At 51.0% G+C, this 21892-nt stretch overlaps 1 protein-coding gene across 1 annotated transcript; it reads left to right on the top strand.

Annotated features, from left to right (window-relative positions):
* Positions 1–760: 760 nt before the first annotated feature.
* On the top strand, positions 761–20741 carry LOC122363953 (the record flags this gene model as incomplete). The annotated part of the gene is made up of 5 exons (XM_043333835.1): positions 761–1017; positions 19156–19291; positions 19809–19951; positions 20239–20359; positions 20601–20741. Coding segments are annotated over exons 1-5 (602 nt in total), but the record flags the coding sequence as incomplete, so codon positions are not given.
* Positions 20742–21892: the final 1151 nt, after the last annotated feature.

Raw genomic sequence — 21892 nt, 5'->3', positions numbered from 1 at the left:
CGGCTAATGCAAGCCGACATACGCGGAATCGCGATTCCGGCCAAACATGGTTTCGGAACAGAGGTCACAGGTCAAAGGTCATTTGGGTCAGGGTCATAAAATTTTCAGGGTAGGTGTAAAATTGATCAATACGAAGGTACTGAAAGTTTCGTTGCGATTGGCCGCTTTTTACGCGAGGTATTCGCGAAAAACCATGGGGGGTCCATCCGACCCCCCTACACATGCGAGGGTTAACAAATCGGCTCATGGCCTGTGAGAAAAAAAAGAGCGAGAACATTCAATAGTACGTTTAAGCTCTTTCGCTTAGGTCTGAGACCAAATGTGTGCTCAGATGCAATCTGAGTTCAACTGCCAAGCCTCGAGAGTTTAGCTGAGTGTGGCAGAGATCACGGGTGTTTCGGAAGACCTTAGGCCTGTTGGACCGTGCGCGTGCCATCAAAGTCTTTCAGGCTTTCAGCACCTGCCGTCTCTCCACATGTGATGTCTGGTAAAGTCGAACATCAAGGCCACGATATGTAATCCATCGCCACGGCCCGCTGAGCCGCCATGACCCCTGTATGCGGACGACGACAGACCGGTGCATCCAAACAAAGCCATTCGCGGACGCCGCGCTGGCCGGGGCTGCCGGACACGACCTACCCCTTCCGGCGCTGGCCGGCCGGCGCAGAGGGGCACGGCTGGTGGCCGCCGCCGGCCGGCGCGCGCCCTTGTTGCACGCGGCGCGCCGGGCGCGGCGGGGTCAGCCGGGCGTAGCCGCGGGCTGCGGCCGGTCGGATGACGTCCGCCGCCGCCGGTGACGCCGGCACAGTCACCCGCGGCGCTCCGCTGAACGACGACCCGAGGTGAGCGGGGTTGGAGCGGCGCGCTGCCCAGCGGACACCCAGCGGACACGGTGCGGACATCCTGCGGACACTGGACGCTCGGCCTGTCCGCCGGTGGGAGAGGACAGTTCGGAGATGGCGCCGCTTAGAACAGCCGTCGGCGCCCTGTGGACGTCACTGCTGCTCCTGGTCATTGGTGAGTGCCTGCCAACAACGTCGCCCATGGGGTCACATGCCTGTTCTGTTGTCGTTAAAGGGCGCGGCGTGGAGCCCTTTCGAAAGTGATGTTCTGATAATTTGTGTTCATTATCGTTCAGGAGTCGACTCATCTCACGGAAATTTCTTGCCCCTGCAACTACCGACTTTAACATCAAACCATATCTCGCGAGAGAAATGAATGCCTATATGTAGCTTACACTTACAGGACCCTAAACAGGACTGTAAAAAGGTCAATTGAAAGATTTTACACAAATATATGTATGTGCAATGTACATAGCTATTGGTATCTTGAATGACCATGTATGAAGTTTTAAGATCGGTCAATAATAGGTACCCAGCCTGCTCTTACATACATTCTCCGCCCGTATTTTAGGGGTGGACCGGTAGTGAATAACTAGGTGATTTCCGTGACACGTTCAGCGCCTGGTGAATAGCGTCTCGTCTCGCTGCGCGCTCCAGATTGCGTATGTTGCCAGTTCCACTTCCGGCACCCTTCGGCCGCGACCAAATACCGTAAGATGGGTTTTAGCGGCTGTGCCAGCGGGTGTTCGGGAAACTACATATAGGTACCGCGTCGGATGGCCGGGTGACTGGCTCTGTATGCGGCTCCGTTAGTGAGACGACACGCTGCGGAAACCATGCGGCGGAGCCGTGGCGTGAGGGGAGACCATCCGACCTCGCGGGCCGCACGGTCTCCGGACCGCACGGTCTCCAGACCGTATGGTCCCCAGACCGTATGCACGCTGCGCACAGATCGTATCAAACGCAGATCGTACGAGCCCAGTCTGTATGCATGGACCGAGTCTGTATGGAGTAATGGACGGTCTGCATGGGCCGAGACTATGTATGGACTGGACTGTATGGATCAGACTCTATCGACCAGATTGTATGGGTCGAGTTTATATGCAGCAAGCCTGTATGAACCGAGTCTGTATGGAGACAGACTGCATGGATTCAGACTGTATTGGACTCGAACCGTATGGACTCTGGCCGTGTGAGCCCAGACGGTTTGAACCAGACTTTATGGACTCTAACTGTAAAAACCAAACGAGCCATCGAGCCATCTCTTGTCGTTACATTTTGCAAATAACATTTGTTTTGACGTGTATGTGGCATGCATTTGGCGTACAGCATTTCAATGAAAGCCATAAATTCACGATTGAAAGCTCATTTGAAAATTTGGGCCGCCTTCAGCGAAGTCATCATGCAGTGATTACCGGCGTCGTCGTCTATTTAACCTGTCCTGATAATCAGGTGACCTACAGTGAGCCCACGTGGCGCATATCGGCCCACCAGGGCGACACTGGGGCAGTCGAGTCGACACTGGTCGGGGCGGCGGTGGGGCGGTGATGGGACGGTGATGGGACGGCGGTGAGCTGTCCCAGCTGGTCGGGGCGGTGGATGGGACGGTGGTGGGACGACTCGGATGGGACAGTGATGGGACGGCGGTGAGCTGTCCCAGCTGGTCGGGTCGGCGATGGGACGGTGGTGGGGCGACTCGGGGGGATAGTGATGGGACGGCGGTGGGACGGTGGTGAGCTGTCCCAGCTGGCCTGGAGGGGCGGCACGTCACTGTGACAGCCGTCACGGCCGTGTCATTGTAGCCCGCCGCGGCCTGCCCCTAACAGCGGGCGGGTCGGGACTGGCGCGGCCTGCAGTCGAGTTAAAGGGACTATCCCACTTTTAACATGGGGTTTGAGTTGAGATAGCCAAGTTTGCGGCGAGGTTCAGAAACCACTATCTATCTAGGTTGCAACCCCCGCGGCCTCTTGGTGTTGAAGAAATTCGTTCCCTTCATTTGAAAATGGGCCTTGTACAGTCACCAGCAGTTGCTACCCATCACCCCCGGACGGCGGGGGAGCAAGCTACCTCCGCCCCTGCGAGACTAGCGCCGCCATGCGCCAAGAAGTGGAAATACCACGTGACTGAGGCCACGTGAGGGCAGGGTCACGTGATGGAGGGGCGGAGCATAGTAGCTTTTGCGCCCGACACTAACTGAAATGCGGCGCTGTGATTGGGCGCCTTAGCATGAATGAAGCCCCGCCGCCAGAATCAGCCGTTCGCCTTATATGGAAAGTGAGCCTGTGCGTCTCACTGCTCTGTGTTGGTTTGAGAGCCACGGCACCATACGAATTGTGAGCCCCTTTGAACGGGTCACCGCCCGAGGCACTGAGGCGACGGCTGTGCCGAGCAGTCTAGCCTGGCTGGAGAGGTGGGCCAGGGCCCAGGAAAATTGCGATCGAGCAGCCACTGGGACTTGGATTGGTATTTGGTATTATTATCTAATCGCGACAAACGATGTCAGCAGCCTCTACTCGTGTCATAGACAGACAACGTGGGCAGTGCCCAATCAAAAGCTAATAAACGATTCAGTCAAGAAGTAGGCGAGGTAACCAGACCCAATAAAAAAATTAATTCGATTTTGGTTGACAAATGACATACAAGCCCGCTGTGATGGACCAAAAAAGGAGCTGAACAGTTCATGCAGCTTCTAAAAAGCTCAACGGTTTGAAAATTGTAAAGTTTAATGTTAAAATTCAGCCTGAATGTTTGAACTCTGGTCCGGCGCTGGCAGGAAGCTTATATCGCCACTTGCAATTCCACTGCGTTGTAATATAACCAAGAGTTCTGTGAGAGCAGCAACTGAAAGCCTCGCCCTCGAGCCTCGTTGGGGGGGGGGGGGGGGACATGTATCACATCACACGACCCTAGCATAGTTGGGTTCATATTTTGACCCCTAGTGACCTGACCTCTGTGACCTGACCTGGCATCAGTGACCACTTTAGGCAACATATGTATTAGGCAACCAACGCTCCATCGATGTTTTTCGATAGCATGCCTTTTATTTGATGTGTTAACTGACTGTAACGCATTCCTTAGACTAAATCGGTGAAAAACGCTACCTTTGACCTGACTTGTGACGTCATGGGTTGCACCTAGGTCAACGAAACCTGGTAACAAGGTAGTTCCCTGGTGGGGCTATCGAACGCTCTTTGAATTTTCAAAATCGATCGGTAACTTTCCGAGATCTCAGGTGGAGGGCGAAACGGCTGCACCACCCCATCAGGTGGTAGAGTCCGCCAATAGCCCAAGGAGGCGCGGATTATTTATTCACTCATACTGTGTCATTTATTTTGAGAACACCTTTCTCAAGCCATGACATGGTCCTCTTGTAATAGATCGAGATGAGGAGAGTGTTTTCACGCCTCCTTATGCACGGCTCTAGTGTCATTGAGCTATCAGCTGTCGGCGGTTTTCGGACAATGAAGGAAGGCTTTGGGTCGTTTTTAGGTTAGATCTTGGGTCAGATCTAACCTAAAGCCGGTCCCGTAGCTCAGTTGGTTAGAGCGTTGGACTCCGCGTGGTGAGAGCACGCGTTCCCGGTTATGACAGTCCGGGTTCGAAGCGCGACGGGCGCTCGACATTTATGGGCCTCCTGACAGGTATGGTTGCGGTTGGTGGCAGGCCGTAGCCAGGCGAAGTCAGCGAGGGGACCGGCCGTGCGCGGCTTTGTGCGCACGTTAAACTTTGGACTCTAAATTCTGCCATAGAAACGGAATTGCGCGATCGGAGGGTAGAGGGCAGGGTCATCGCAAAAAGGTTCGCTTAGCGGTGGCTCTGTCCTTGTGAATCCTTCCCATCAAAAGGTTCGGACTAAATTTATAAAAAAGATCATTTTGCACCCATCTCAATTCGAATCCTTCAATAAATTTTGGTTAAGTGTGTTATTACAATTTCACGTCTTATTTTTTCACATCCGAGGCGCACTTTTCGTGAAAGAACCATGCTGCTCATCAGCTGATCTGTAATGATGATATGAGCACATTAGATGTCTTTTCATATGCCTTTTTATACATTGGATCTAGAGCTTAGAATATGCTTTGAACACGAATCTAGCGTATGCATTTAAAATTGCAGTATAAACAATCGCTCATGATCTTTCCTGACATTAGATGACCTAGGATGTAAAATAGGTCTCTCCCTCTCTCTCTATCTGTCTACCTCTCGCTCTCTATCTCTTCCTCTCTCTCTCTCTCTCTCTCTCTCTCTCTCTCTCTCTCTCTCTCTCTCTCTCTCTCTCTCTCTCTCTCTCTCTCTCTCTCTCTCCCCTCCCTCCCTCTCTCTCTCTCTCTCTCCCTCCCTCTCTATCTCTCCCTCTGTCCCTCTCTCTCTCCCTCTCCATCTCTATATCTCTCCCTCTCTCTCTATCTTTCTCCCTCTCTCTCTCTCTATCTCTCTCCCTCTCTCTCTCTCTCTCCCTCTCTATTTCTCCCTCTCTCCCTCTCTCTCCCTCTCTATCTCTATCTCTCTCCCTCTCTCTCTCTATCTCTCTCCCTCTCTCTCTCTCTATCTCTCTCTCCCTCTCTCTCCCCCCTCTCTCTCTCCCTCTCTCCCTCCCTCTCTCTCCCTCTTTCTCTCTCCCTCTCTCTCCCTCTCTCTCCTTTCCTCACAATATTCTCGACTGCCACAGCGTTGTAGAACTTGTTTCCAGACAGGTCCAGGCGCTCCCCACTCCGCAGGCCGAAGCCCACACGGCTCAACCGCCCAAATACCCTCCAGCGGATGACCTCTGACCTCGGCGACCTGACCCCAGCCGACCGATCGCGTCCCTCTCCACGCCTCCGCCCCGCTTCCCCCACTACAGCTGCGTAGTAATTGTAGCGTGTGCAAAAGTCACGTGACATTATTTACTTCTGCGGTTTGTTCGGCTGACAAGAGATGGCACTAGTGGTCTGTGGATCAGAGGCGGGGCTAGGTTCTACGACTTCTTGGGGCACACTTTAGGGCAGAAAAGAGGTTTTTTGGCTCCTCATCCCAAAATGCTTCGAATATACAAAAACAAGTTAGATATTCGAAAATCAGAGGACCAAACCGATCGTTTGACGCATCTTGCTCGACTGAGAATTGATCGGTCTTCAAACTGCTGAACAAAAACGAGGTGATTAGTAGCAAGTGCTGGTGACTGTACACTCACCTACTAAGTGATGTTCGCCCCCCGACGGCCCAGCGTTTGACTGGAGCGGTAGACTGCGCCGCCTCACACCCAGGTTCAGCGGTACAGTATACCCCTCTGGCCTCACGCTCGGCACAGACGCGTTGGGCTGGGTCAGGGACGCGCCGCGCTGCGCTGGCCGCCTTACCACTCATTACGGAGCGAGCGAAGTCTTACGTAGAATAACGGACATTTCTGAGTATGAGCGGCCGGCCGGCCGTGGTCACGCTTTTGCGATGCTTATATCTCAGCAACCACTTGACCGATTTACATGCGGTAATTTTTGTAGGGTAGTTTCATTCCTTCTACCAAGTATTGGACTATTTCCGATGCATGTGGGTGACCCCTTATGCACGTGGCACGTGCAAAACGAAGAGGTGTCAGTTTTGTAACAATTGCAATATCTCGGTAACTACTGGGCCGATTGCGCTGAAACTTGGCATGTAGGTAGGCACCCACAAGGCAATGCCTTTGCATGTGCCACAGTTGGGGTGCTGCTGCACGTGCGCACGTGCAGGGGTCGATTCCAGATCTCGAGAACGGCTGGACCGATTGCGCTCAAATTTGGTACGCGGTTAGGGACCGGTTAGCAGGGTGCCGTGCAAAAGTCAGTTGGGGCCCATTTTGCATGTCCGCACGTGCAGGGTGCCGCTTCCAGATCTCGAGAACGGCTGGGCCGATTGTGCTCAAATTTGGCACATCGCTAGAGACCGGTTAGTAGGGTGCTGTGCACAAGTCAGTTGGAGATACCCTTCGCGATTTCGCACGTGCAAGGCCCACCCTCTCGCTCGCTCCGTTAGTCGCCCCAAAAGGCGTTATGCTGGTTTTATTTTTATAGGTGGAATGCGTTAGCGGTTGAACCAGCACGGCTCGTCGGAAAGTCATTTCATCCACCAAAGAAACGAAATATACCGTTCGAAAGCTGACGGTGAGCTGATTCCAAAACAGTATTTTATATAGAAATCGTTCGATGGCCTTTTTAAGAAATTGCGTTTTTGTAAAATCGTAAAATTTTTTATTTTATTCAACGAGCTGTCCAGGACAATCTTTAAATCATAGTCATGTTTTTTTCGATTACCAGTGAAAGCTGAATGCCAAAAGAACAATATGTAGCGAAAAAAGTATTCTGAAATATTAAGATGTGTCTCTCACAGCCGGCAACAAGGCGCAATCACACAACTCAGTGTCACGACGGATCAAAGTAAGCCACACAAAGGCGTCAAATGACCCTTATCGACGCGCAGACCCGGCGCTCTCAGCTGTCTGACGGGCCACAGAAGAGACGTTCGGCTGTCGCCCTACTAAACAGACGTCATTTTTGCTAGTTTAACAATTCAAGTCGGTACTTAAGCTGTTCAGGATACCTGAGAGGAAGCTTCATTGCTCTGTCATTTTCACATCATGTATGAATTTGCATTTGTTTTTGTCTACTTTGCTCAACTCAGCTATGCCCATACAAGAAGAGTTGGCCGCGCTGAGCTGTCAGAGGCTGTATCGGCTTCAACTGGTCAGAAGTGGGGGTAGCGCCCGGCGGGGCGGGGTAACCTTCGACCGGTCACAGGGCCAAACAGTTGTCACTGGTACAACCTCTGACAGTGAAACCCCGCTAACTTTCCCCGCGCGGGCATTGAGCGCAGCGGACGGAGCAAAGCCTGTATAAGAAAATGTAAGTTAAAGCATGTTGTAAGTCAATCTAGCAGAAGAATGAACTTTCTTCACCGGTATCCTGAAAAACTTTGATAGTGATATGGATCGTTTAACAAACAAATATGACACTTGTTTAGTAGGACGAGACTCGAACGTATTCCGTGGCCGGTCAGGCGGACCTAGCGCACAGTGATGCAAATGGGGTTGACGAGTGGCTATAAATACCAAAAAAGTCAAGTTTACCAAACCGAGTAAATCACTATATGGCTAACCAAGTAAATATCGCATCTGAATCACATAGTTTTCATGTTTTTGTCAAAACCGGCCTCGTGTATGATTGTCAGAAGTCGTGACATTTTCTATGTCGTAAAATGACTGTCAGATACTTTCAAGTTCAAACGCCGCTAGCGTGCGTTCATTTAATACAAACTGCAAACAATTATGCATTACAATGATTCCTAAGGCCTGCTGCTTCTCACGCGGGGTCACAAAAAGCCGCATCTGTTTTGGTTTGGCGGTCATCGAATCATTTGTCATCATGTTGCAATCGCAGGTTTTACTAAAAAATATTTGCTTTCGTTTCACCTACAGCAGTCTACACAGTGTGTGCCCGTTAGTGCACCATACCATAGCATTCCCTAACCATTTCTAAGTCACACCGTGAAAGAATTAAGGCGCTAGCACAGGGCAGACCGACGCTATTGAAGTTTTTGTCCGTTGCGGTCGGGTGTCGCAGTCGGGGCGGATTGCTTTCACCGCGGATTGCAATTTCGACAGACGTTTAACTTTGACCTGCTATAAGTGGGTCAAATATTGACCTTAACTCAAAAGGAATATGCTCACTCGCGAGATCTTGTCAAGAGCAATCCGTTGGATTTTGTCGCGAGGCCCTAGGACACTTCGTTTAGGAACAGCAGAGGGATGCACCGACGAAACCCCGCTGTGGCCGCCCGCCCGCGCGGCGCGGCCGCCCGGGCCGACCACCGCGCCGCGGCACCCGACCGCAACGGACGAAAACTTTAGTAGCGCCGGTCAGCCCTGTGCTAGCGCCTTCATTCTTTCACAGTACGGCTTAGAAATGATTAGGGAATGCTATGGTATGGTGCACTAACGGGCTCACACTGTGTGAACTGCTGTAGGTGAAACGAAAGCAAATATTTATAAATAAAAAACTGCGATTGCAATATGATGACAAATAGTTAGATAAACGCCAAACCAAAAGAAATACGGCTTTTTGTGACCCTGCATTAAAAGCAGAAGACTTTGTGGATCATTGCCATATATATATTTTTTTTTTGCCATTTGTATGAAATGAACGCACGCTAGCGGCGTTTGAAGTTGCGAGTATCTGACAGTCATTTTACGACATAGAAAATTTCACGACTTCTGACAATCATACACGAGGTCGGTTTTGACAAAAACATGAAAATCATGTTTTTCAGACACTCCAAACATTTGCCCGACTGGCCATTTTGCGATTTATTCGATAAGGTGAACTTGAAATTTGGGCCTTTTCGGCATTTATGGCCACTCGTGAGTCGTGAACCCCATTTGCATCATTGTGTAGCGGTGGGTCGGCGAGTCGATAAGGGTCATTTCACGCCGTCTGTGTGGATGACTTTGATCCATCGTGACGTTCAGTTGTGTGATTGCGCCCTGTTGCCGGCTGTGAGAAGCGCATATTAATATTTGAGGATATTTTATTGCTACATATTGTTTCTTTGGCATTCAGCTTTCACTGGAAAACGAAACAAACATGCATATGTTTTTAAGAATGTCCTGGACAGCTGGTTGAATAAAGAATTATTACGTTTTTACAAAAACACAATTTTTGAAAAAGGCCATCAAACGATTTCGATAAAAACACATTTATGGCATCGTCCCACCGTCAGCTATCGAATGGTATATGTCGTTTCTTTTGTGAATGATTTGACTTTCCGACGAACCGTGCCAGAGCGATGCCATGCCGTTCATCTCATCCGGATAGGCTACAAAACTGCCGGTGCAGCTTCAAAACACGGCATCCTTCTGCCTTGCCCTCAGAATCTCTGAACATCTGAACCACTCTCATACTTATTCGAAATATCCTTCCTAATTTTCCTTCTCCCTTTCTTATAGTATGCCTAATACAAGGCTCATTATAACTGTGCTATAACTGTGTTTATTGTAACTATTTTATGAAGAATATGGAATACCTTGACGGCTAGATTGGGCTGTGGTCCATGTCGGCACTTTGCAGCCCATTCATGGCAATATTTCACATCAATATTATCAGAATATTATCTCTATATTCTCAAAAACCCTCCGTGGTGGTTCGTTAGCGAACCCTACCTGTGGCCTTGACACAATGGTCGAAATATCTGGCCGTTGACATTGGTCTAGAGAGAGAGTGAGAGAAACGGTCACGAACAGCTCCTTGGTTCTGTCAGATGCTGGGATTCGCTGACCACCGGCGCCACGCAACCACTGCACTCAGCTGTTTTCTCCGAAGCGCCAGTGAACGACCTCGCGACCTTCGTTCTCCCCTGCCCGTAGCCAAGCTGCGGCTGAACAAATCCGTCAGCGCTTGAAAGGAACTGCGCGGCAATGGAAAACAACCCGGCTATCCCGCTAAAAAAAAAGAGTGAGAAAAGCAACAAACCCAAAGTCTGCTCTCACTTCTGTGTTGGCCCGTCTCTTGTATCCTGATTATTTATTTAATTGCTTATAAAACGCATCAATCATAAATCATCACGAGACCCACCACCGCCAGCAGCCACTCGCCCACAAATAAGTGCAGCTTTGTAGGATAACTATATAAACTTTATAGGTAATATAGACTATAAAAAACTTTAGTTATATTGTCCGCGTATAAACTTCGGCCCTCGGGACCCTGGTGGTGGTTCAAGTCCCTAACTACAGGCACGTGGTTATGCCCCGGGGCTCCGTATCTCACTCACTACTGGATTCTGTGTGGGTTCCCTCACTTCGAACCGGTCACATGACTTACCTCGCCCGAGGCTTGGTCAAGTGACCCAAGCGCAGGCTGGGCGGTGCGGTGCCATAGGGTCGCGACCTATCGACACTGCAGCCGGCCGGGCCGGGTCAGCCCGCGGATCCGTGGCGCTGTGGTATGGCGTCGGGCTGGCCTTTGAATTGTCGTGTGTTCGGATCGCGGGGAGTCTTTGCTTTTCTACAGAAAGGAGATCTGTGCTATTGTAACTTGACAGCTGGTTGGTTAATAGCTTCGTGTTTATCGTTGCGTGCTGTTTAGTGTTTATGCGTTGCATTTATTTTAATTATCAAGAATAGAAAATCATACCTATTGCAGCGACTTGCATACCTACTTAGATCCCAGATATTTACAACTGCATAGACATGTCATTTCCTAAATGTTACGTAAATGGTGTCAAAGGTGCCGCCAACATCTCTGCTCGTTGCACCAATGCAATAACAAGGACCATTTTCACTTAAGCCTGCATTTGTAAACTGTAGGCCAAGGCCCTACCTGTCACACATAATCTGGCACCCCTGACCCCACGGCCGTTAGTTACATCCTTGGCTCCCGGATCTGGCTCCGCCTGTGTTTACAGTGTGGAGTCCTTCACCACCAGTCGGTCGGTCACGTGACTGACCTAGCCCGAGCCCCGGCTGTCTGACCAGAGTGCGGGCCGCGTGCCGACTGATCGTTTCGCCCACAATTGATACACCTCCGCGGCTTCCGACAAACTTATCTACTTTCAAATTGGGAGTCTGTGCCTTGGTCTGTGCGTATTCCGTGGCGTAGCAGCAGGGTGCTGGACTATAGATTGGAGGGTTGTGTGTTCGGGCCACGCTGGGGTGATTGCTTTGTTGGGAACTTGTTTTTCCTAGCGCGGCATTAAATTAATTCTTGTCCTCCTCGGGACGAAGTCATCATGCTCCTCATGTTTCCCTTTCCAGACGGCGGTCACCCCACCACACGACCGGTGCAGGTGACGGAAACTCCTCATTCGATTACATCATTTCCGGGGTGACCGTTTGAGCGGCAGGACGGGCTGTCCTATCGGGACGTTCCCATCCCACTATCGGTACGATCTCTGCCGCTGCGGCACCCTCGTAGGCCCGCGCAGCCCAGCGTTTTACGCCCGTGGAGGTGCATCGAACTCAGCGAAACGACCAGTCAGCACGCGGCCCGCATTTCTGTCACCCGGCCAAGCCTCGGGCTAGGTCAGTCACGTGACCGGCCGACCGGTGGTAAATGACTTGACACTGTAAACACAAGGCGGAGCCAGGTCCGGGGCCCACGACCTATAACTAACGGCTGTGGGATGACAGCGTAGGTATCAATTACAGTTTGCAATTGCAGGCCAAAGCCTGTGTAAATGGTGGAACGTGCGGAGGTGTTGGCGGCATGCCTTGACACACTCAGCATCCTTGATGACATCTCTCTGCAGACATAAGTAACTGGGCTTTATCTAATGAAGTCGCTGCAATATGCTTCCTTTCTATACACACTAGTAGATAATTTCAAGTAATGCTACGCGTTAACAGGTAAGTCATGCAACGACATACAGGAAACTATGAGTTCATACAGCCAGCTATGAGTTCAATGGCACGGATCTCCTTTCTGCAGAAAAGTTACGACGTCCGCAGGATCCGAACGCACCGCCTCTCAATTACAAGCCCACCTTCTAACCACAGCGTCACGGACCGTGGTGGTTTTCGAGTGTTATCGCAGTGAAACTGTTGTTCTGATAGGTGGCGACCCCATGGCACCGCGGCGCCCAGTCTGCGCTTTGGTCACTTGGCGAGCCTCGGGCGAGGTCAGTCATGTGACCAGTTCGAGGTGAGGGCTCAGCCACAGCTTGTCTGCGAGGCAGGGGAGAACGTGGGTCGCGAGGTTGTTCACTGGCGCTTCGGAGAAAACGGTCGAGTGGTTGCGTGGCGCCGGTGGTCGGTGAATCCCGAGCAATTGACAGGTGGGCCTCTCAGCCAACGTTACCATGGTGGGGGGTGAGGGAGGGGGCAACACAAGTATTTGACCACGCATGGTTATCTCGGAAGGTAAGAAAGCAAAAAAGAAAAAGACGCAGTAAAAAGCAATCTATAGCCCACTGTTGGATTTTTCATGGGTTATTATTCCATCAGATTATCGCTAAGGTCACTGCAGGTCACCAGCATTAAAATTATCACGAATTCTGGTTCCCCATTTTGACAACTTCTCACAAGCGGCGCATAAGTCAAGTCTGGAGCTGTTAGAGCACAGCGCCGTAGAAGAGCGCATTGAATAGCTCTTTGAGTTTTTTTGTGTGTATTTTCTCAGATTGGACCTAGAGTAAATGGTTTATACTCCAGAGGGCAAAAACTTTCAAAATTTGACGTTTTGCGGATAGTTTTTCTGTAATAACCTATGGCGTCATGCTTTTATTACGTTGATTTAACCGGGATCGCGTTTCTTTCGTGAAGACGCGTCAAATGAACCATACATTGAAATTTAATTTACAAAAATGATCTCAGGTCAAGCTCATAGAAAAGGTCATGTTGTGCCTATCATTCGATTCCTATCATTGAGCTGAACGCATCGGTGTTTTTCAGCGTTCTATCATGTGTTATCTAAAGACATTGTCAAAAACTGTTAACCATCGCCGGCACAGGCCATTTTGCGTCCTTCGACGGCACAAGGGGAGGGGGGGGTACAACCCCACTCGCGTTTCGCCCCTGATCAAGCTAGAGCTTTATGGAAAAAACAAACGTGTTGCCCCTCACGAGAGGAAACCGATTATATCCCATTTTAACCCTCGCATGTGTCCGGCGTTTGCCAGCTTCTAAAGTGTAGGGGGGGGGTCGGTTGGACCCCCCTTGCCGTTTGGCCCCTGATCGAGCTAGAGCGTCGCTTAAAAAACGAGCGTGTTGCCCGTGACGAGAGAAAGCCGATGATGCCCAATTTTAAGGCTCTAGGTCATTGGTTGAGTGTCGCTGCTATGGTTTTTTTTGGGGGGGGATGCTGATCACGAATATCGTGTTATACTTTTGATCACAGATGATGTCTGTAAGCATTTAGACCAGGTCAGGTCAGGTCAGGTCAGGTCAACCAGTAGGGGTCGTGACGGATATTCGTAGTACCTGTCAACCGCCTCTGACAACTTCGTAACATGTTACGAAGGCACCAAAACTACTTAGTAAATGTTCAAATGCTTTCTAAATTCGAATTCATCTCCAAAAACCAGCATAGAAACATGTAAAACTCGAAAAAGTGAACCGAGGTCACCAAAGATCAATGACCTGACCTGGCCTGACCTTCAGGTGACATTGCCATCCACCCTATTGCATGGGAGCAGCACCAAATCACATGTATGAACGTTTGAAACCACGAAAAGCTTGCAAACGCGCGGCTAATGCGAGCCGACATACGCCGAATCGCGCTTCCGGCCAAACATGGCCTCGGAAAGTAGTCACATGTCAACGGTCATTTTGGTCAGGGTCATGAAATTTTCAGGGTAGATGTGAAATTGATCAATGCGAGGGTACTGAAAGCTTTGTCGCAATCGGCTGCTTTTTACGCGAGTTATTCGCTTGAAGCCTTGGGTGGGGGGGGGGGGGTGGCGGGTGCATTCAGTTCCCCCCGTGCCGGCGAGGGTTACGGAGACGTATCATGATGTGAGATGACTTCAGGGGCATAAAATGGGTCAAGAGTGGAATTTTGTGATTCGGTGTGCCATTATTCACCTGTATCCGGGTGCCATCGCTAAAAAGAGGAACATTTTGACCTGACTTTATGATGTGACCAGGTGTCAACAATTCCAGACACGATACGAAATTCATAACTTGTGCCAAGTTTTGCGTCGCTGTGCGCCGCAGTTTCCGTTACAGACACACAAACATTGGCAAGTGTGGGCAAACACCCCCCCCCCACCCCACCCGGAGAAAATAAACGATATAAATTGCTATAACTAATCTTACTGAGCTAAATGCGATCGTGACCACTTACAAGCATCATTCGAGTCGACACAGAAAGACCAGCGATTCGCAGCAGGCCCCCTAGCCACAGATATGTGACTGTGAGCGATAAGGCAACCAGCGCGGCGCGTCCCTGACCCGGTCAAACGCGTCTGTAGCGAGTGTGAGGCCAGAGAGATATACTGTGCCGCTGAGCGTGGGTGTGAGGCGGCACAGTCTACCGTTGAGGCCAGAGGGATGTGCTGTGCCGCTGAGCCTGGGTGTGAGACGGCGCAGTCTACCGCTCCAGTCAAACGCTGGGCCGTCGGGGGGCGAACATCACTTAGTAGGGGAGTGTACAAGGCCCTATCTTCAACATGGAGCGACCGTTAGTGTGACGTCACCTCGTTTAGTCATTCTGATTTAAATGGGTTTGTTCGTTGAAAAATCGCTTAAAACTTGGTCTGAACTTTGTTGTGGTGCCTACAGAGTAAAAAGAATCAGCTTTATGACAGTAATGTGGCCTGGGGAGGGAGGTAATTTTGGGCTGTGACGTCACATATTTGAAAGTTTGTGTTTGGAATATGGGAAGCCTAAGATATTTAATGAAAAATAGATGCCAGAACCGTGTTCCTGGTCATCCAATCTATAAATTCGGGCACAATTTAACTGGTTTTAACAACATTTTAGAAGGTGGGATAGTCCCTTTAATACAATAGGTCGTTAGATATATGAACGGATGACGCAATTTCCCCTACGCTTAGTAGTTGTCAGCAGACATGTGCATGGATCCGACAAAATGGATCTGGGATCTGATCCCACGGATCCTGATCTCGGATCCGTCGGGATCATAGATCCAGCTCTTTAATTTATCGAGAGGTCCGCAGGGATCATAGATCCGAGTCTAGTATTTTGCTTGAGATCCAGTGGGATCATAGATCCTAATTTATTTTTGGTCAACACAGAAATCCCAAATATAACTCGCTGCAACTCAAAAACGTTCTTATTTAGTGATTTTATGTGATAACACGGATTTTATGGCACTTATTGACATTGAAACACTTGGAAACCTGGTTTCAAATGTTGTGCATGGTGGGATCCACTCAGATCATAGATCCATGTTCTTGTTTTATCGTCAGATCCTGTGAGATCATAGGTCCAGGATAAATTTTCCACGCCGGATGCGGTGGGATCATAGATCAGAACCTGCAATGTGCCTCGAGATCCACTGAGATCATAGATCCATCACTCGGATCCATGCACATGTCTGGTTGTCAGTGGATGTAGTTAGTAAACACTGAAATACAGTCCAAAGCAAACGGAAACATAGAACCCTCGCATGTGTAGGGGGGTCGGATGGACCCCCCCATGGTTTTTCGCGAATAACTCGCGTAAAAAGCGGCCGATCGCAACGAAACTTTCAGTACCCTCACATTGATCAATTTTACACCTACCCTGAAAATTTCATGACCCTGACCCAAATGACCTTTGACCTGTGACCTCTTTTCCGAGACCATGTTTGGCCGGAATCGCGATTCTGCGTATGTCGGCTCGCATTAGCCGCGCGTTTGCAAGCTTTTCGTGGTTTCAAACGTTCAAACATGTGATTTGATGTTGCTTCCATGCATTAGGGTGGGTGTCAAGGTCACCTGAAGGTCAGGTCAGGTCATTGACCTTTGGTGACCTCGGGTGACCTCGGTTCACTTTTTCGAGCTGTACATGTTTGTAGGCTAGTTTTTGGAGCTGAATTCGAATTTAGCAACCATTTGAACATTAACGAAGTAGTTTTGGTGCCTTCGTAACATGTTACGAAGCTGTCAGAGGCGGTTGACACGTACTACGAATACCCGTCACGACGCCTACTGGTTGACCTGACCTGACCTGACCCGACCTGGTCTAAATGCTTAAAGACATCATCTGCGATCAAAACTAACACGATATTCGTGATCAGCACCCCGAAAACCCCCTTAGCAGCCACACTTTACGATTTTCTAACAGGTCCCGATTTTCCCGACTTTGGGTCATTGACCTGACCTGGAAGGTCAACCAATGACCTAGGACCTTAAAATTGGGTATCATCGGCTTCCTCTCGTGACGGGCAACACACTCGTTTTTTCCGCGAAGCTCTAGCTCGATCAGGGGCCAAACGGCAAGGGGGGGGGTCCAACCGACCCCCCCCCTACACATTAGAAGCTGGCAAACGCCGCACACATGCGAGGGTTAACGCATATGCCCATATTCGAAGCCGTCTTTTGTTTGTTTGGACAGGTTGGTGTTTAAGGATGTTCGACCGCAGCAATGTACATACATACATTGTGTATGCGTCTAAGCGACATTGGAATAAGATCAATATTACACTATTCGATATACAGGTACTTACCTGGGAAATGATTACCAATTTGAACTTCTCTTCTGAGCCACTTCACTATGTCCGTTCCGCATTGTTCTACATCAAAAACCAATCATTTTTCACGGTTCCGGCAATGCCAATGCCGCTTTGGTAATTCCTTGTTGATAAGTGAATTGCTGAATAATAATCATCAAATGTAGGTATACAGCTCACTAATATGTCATATGTGGCTGATCCTTCAGCGTTTGCGTCAACAGACGCCTTAGCACAATAGCACAGCACACTAATACACGAACCCCGGAAGCAACTGGCTACCTCGACACCCTGTGGCCTAGCGGTCATTTTTGGCATCATCCTGTATTGTGTAGGGCTGACCTGTGACCTCCACTGAGGGGTGGATCCGGCTTCTGACCACGCTCTGTCGAGCTGCATGGTCACCCACCTCCCTTCGCTCATACCATCCGGTGGGACGGGATCCGGGGACAGGGACGGGACGGGACGGGACGGGACCGGCGGGGTGGGACGGGACGGGGACGGGACGGGGTGGGACGAGACGGGACGGAGTAGGACGGGACGGGACGGGGACGGGAAGGGACGGAACGACCGAACACATACTATTACAGAGCCAAACGGTGAGTAGGTTGAAGTGTTAGAGCCGCTTACGGCTGGAACTGAAATGGCATGCATGTATGTATAGGCGATAGGCAAAGACTATGCACATACTTCACTTTTTAGCAGCTATAGCTTCACAAAGCAACTGCGGTGTGAAGCATTCCGCAAGGTCACCAAAATCCAGCTTGACGGAAAGTGAGTAGCCAAAATACTCATACCTATTACGTATGCCGGACCGGGCCGGGCCGGGCGCGCGGGGCGGGCCCGGCCGACCCCACTGAATCGAGGCGGGCCGGTGCCACTGATTCGGGGCGGGCCGGTGCCACTGATTCGGGGCGGGGCCGGGGTGGCTGCGGGCGCGGCCGCTGACACCGGAAGCGGTCGCCGAATTAGGGGGTGGCGCGCGGCTGTGCGCCGCAGCACGCCGCTCTGCGCTGCGGTGCGCCATGTTCGCCCCTGTGCCACCGCGGCCGCGGCGCGCCGACCCGCTAACGGGACACTCCCAGCGCACCTACCAGCGCCCCTCCCCCCCCCCCCAGCGCCCCTCCCCCTTCCCCCCAGCGACCCTACGGGACGGCGTGGGGTGGGACAGCACCCCGGGCAGTAGGGACGGGGCAGCAGGACACACATTCCCCTCATACGGGACGTATATATCGGACTCATAGGAGTCCCTGTGACGCGCTGTGACGCAGGGAGAGAACGACCGGTGGGAAAAAATATTGATGGGGACGTGGTCTACAGCAGATTAACCCCGCGTTCGATGTCTCTCGGACGACGAAGATTCTACGTCCCGTTCAAGGTTAGCGGGGGCTCGGCTGCAGTTACGAAACGTGATTGGCCGGACGACGTAGAATCTTCGTCGTCCGAGAGACATCGAACGCGGGGAAAGATATGGTATACAGTACTGCACATACTGAAACATATAAACAACACGCAATTGCCTACTGCGTAGATAAAGTGAGACCGGGCACCAAATGCCAGCAACGGACAAACGGATATTACGGTGAAGCTCCGCGAGCTATTCCATGCGGCTCAGGCCGTCCATCATCACAAGCAGCCTTCCACGAGCCCTTGTGACCTCACATGACCCATGGCGAGCTCATGTGAATCGCCGCAGAACCATCCACTATGTCTTGTGGATGCTTCTCAGTAGGCTATTTCACGCCGCATGGTCCCGCGCATCCATTGTCCAGCGTCCATATGAGCTTAGGCTGATAAGACCTTCATGAACCCGTATGACCTTGCAGCTTCGTATGACCTCGTATGACCGGACGTAGGTTGTGTGTTGCTTGGGTCGCGCCCGACCAGCAAACGCCCCCGTGACGTTTGCTGACCTCGAGTGACCCTGTTGTGACCCTGTTGCGAGCCGTTGTGGCCCGTATGACCGGTGTTGTGACCCGGTGTGACCAGTGTGACCTGTGTGACATGTGTTGTGACCAGTGTGACTGGTGATGTGACCCGTGTGACCCGGTGTGACCAGTGTGACCCGTGTGACCCGGTGTGACCCGGTGTGATCCGGTGTGATCCGGTGTGACTGACGCCTGTGATCCTGTTGCCACCGGTGTGCCCTGGTGCGCCCCGGTTTGACCGGTGCTGTGACCCGCTGTGACCGGCAGGCGGGCCTGTGACGGCGGCGGCGGCGTCCGGCGGAGCCGCTCACCTGGAGCACTGCCAGCAGCTGGCGCAGCCACTGGTGACGGAGACCCGGATGGTGGTGCCGGCCACCCACGAGGAGCTGGCCACCGTCTGTCGGTGAGTGGGGGAGGGCGGCGCGGACGGCGCGGCCACCGACAGCCGACAGCGCGGACGGCGCGGCCACCGACAGCCTCTGGGTGCTCCACAGACACACAAAGGGACGCTAATTGGGTGCACAGCTCACTGTTATCCATTATCTATATAGGTATATTATCCACGGACCAGAAAGATACTGATGGCTGCATATGTTCACCGGGCAGATAAGATAACTTACTGTTGGCGCCATACCCCTTGAGACCCTAATTTTTCGCGATTGTTTGTGAATGCGTGGAAGAATTTCAACCATATTTGGGAAATAGCCGTTTCAAGACCTGATTGTCACTCAAATATTTGTGACACTTGTCATTGACTCGTAATATTTTTCCATCCCGGATAGAGGCTTTCATACATCAGGACACTATGCTCCGCCCACGACTGTTTTTTTTTTATCTCTCCCTGTGTATAGGTACCTTCGTCGGCTCGTGTCGTGTCCTGTTCTTACCCTCTCTTCTTACCCGGCCCGCTCGTGTCGCAGCAACTGGCGCCTGTTCGTGGACTGCATCAACAAGTTCGTCATGTCCGGCTACTCGCGGCAGCAGAAGCTGGCCTTCAACGGCGCCGTCCAGACGGCCGTCAAGAGCGTCCACAAGATGTGCAGCGACCCCGACTACAGCAAAGGTCAGCCCCCAGCGGACGCAGGTCGCAGAGTCTGACACAGTCTGATTCGTAAAACGCGCTAACGACTTACGTCAATTGTTAATGGATAAGTAACCATTTTCCGAGGTGCGATCGTCAAGCGACATGCCCTATCGGTGCGGAAGGTTTATGTGTTTATACCGCGTCTAAATTATCATCGCTTCCTACTCACTGACGCATTATGCCGTCGCACCCCAGAGTTGAAAGTAAGTAACTGTTACCTCGTATCTTTGAATAGATGTATTATTTGCACCTGTCAACTTCCGCAGAGTATCTGGAGCACGCACCGTGCATCCAGAAGATGACGATGGACAAGAGCCGCTGCGGCGAGGACTATACAAAGATGGCGGACGCTGTCATCAACGCAGCACCCGACTCGGACGTTTGCTGGTGAGGGAACCGGATGACGCCAGCCGGAGCGGCGGTCTGCGCGTCTGGACCCGGTTACCAGTTACAGTTAGCACCTTATATAGGGGCGCTCCCATCTGCCCGTCTGTCAAATAACGTGGCCGAACGCCTGTATGCTTAACTTTCCCAAACCTTTATAAGGAGCAGGCGTATATGGTTATAAGGTAAACGGTCAGGGCAGAAGCACGGTCCTGACCCCCCCCCCTCGTTCCGCCCCCTGCAGCCGGTACCTGCGGTTCCGCTCCTGCGTGGCGGCCGACCCGGGCTGCGCCGACAAGCCCTCCGGCAACCGGCTCACCATGTTCGTCAACACCTTCCTCGACAACGGCCTGCAGGTCTTCGTGCACAAGTGCCACAGCAGCCTGTGAGTCCCTCCGGCCCGTACTGTGCCACAGCAGCCTGTGAGTCGCTACGGCCCGTACTGCGCCACAGCACTCAGCAGTCTGTGAGATGGTACGGCCCGTACTGCGCCACAGCAGCCTGTGAGTCTCTACGGCCCGTACTGTGCCACAGCGGTCTGTGAGTCGCCACGGCCCGCTGCGCTGGCACCGCGCAGTATCGTGGTCTGTAATCTTAAAGGAAATAGTTCACTTTCACGAAATTTTTTTTTTTGCAACGATTTATTATTTTTTATGTTCAAAATAATCAGCAAAGAAAATAAAACCTTTTTATAACAAAATATTTTTTTCTATATTTGATATAGGAAGAACTTTTCAGTTTCTGTAAGGCACACGCGATCCAGTATGAAAAGAGCATGGGTCCCGAAAATTCTTCAGAAACAGAGAAATTATCGCAGCCACCGGCATTTGGGCGATCTGCTCGATCTGATAATGTTCCCCTGAATGTCCTAATTGATCAGTACGAGAATTTCTCTAGAGTTCTCGTAGATAATTTCTCTAGTTTCTGAAGAATTTTCGGGACCCATGCTCTTTTCATACTGGATGGAAATATATGCAAGGCACACATCCTCAACGCAAGACACCTTTTTCGGGACGAGAAATAGAATATCTTTGCCTAGGGTGATCGTTGGGCTGTAAAAGCTCCTGATTTATGCTCGTCTCAGCCCAAGCTACGGAACTGCTATTCCAGTTCAAAACCCATGTTAAAAAGTGAACTATTTCCTTTAATTAGCCTGTCATTAACCGCGCCCTGCGGGGGGGGGTGTTTGAACACCCCCCCTTGTGGTTTTTCGCGAATATCTCAAAAACGGCGGCGCGGAGCGCCGCCGTTTTGGTACACCTTATCATACATCAATTCTACACATCTTGTGAAAATTTCAGACCAAGGTCATTCAAGGTCAGGTCACCAGGTCACTTGAAGTGACCTCACCTCATAAAAGTTTCAATGTCTGTCATAGCTACACCGAGTGACCGATCGCTTTGAAACTTTCAGCGATTGCTAAGAGCAATAGTATGTACAAAATGTATATCTCAGAATTTTGATATCGATGACCTAAGGTCAGGTCAATTTTGCGACCTCCCCATTATAAGTCAATGGGAGAAAAATTGAAATGCG

The sequence above is a fragment of the Amphibalanus amphitrite genome, unplaced genomic scaffold (genome assembly GCF_019059575.1).
Source record: "Amphibalanus amphitrite isolate SeventyFive unplaced genomic scaffold, NRLGWU_Aamphi_draft 000649F_arrow, whole genome shotgun sequence".
NCBI lineage: Eukaryota > Metazoa > Arthropoda > Thecostraca > Balanomorpha > Balanidae > Amphibalanus > Amphibalanus amphitrite.
The sequence above is the reverse complement of the archived record's forward strand: the minus strand, read 5'-3'. Positions and strand labels throughout refer to the sequence as shown.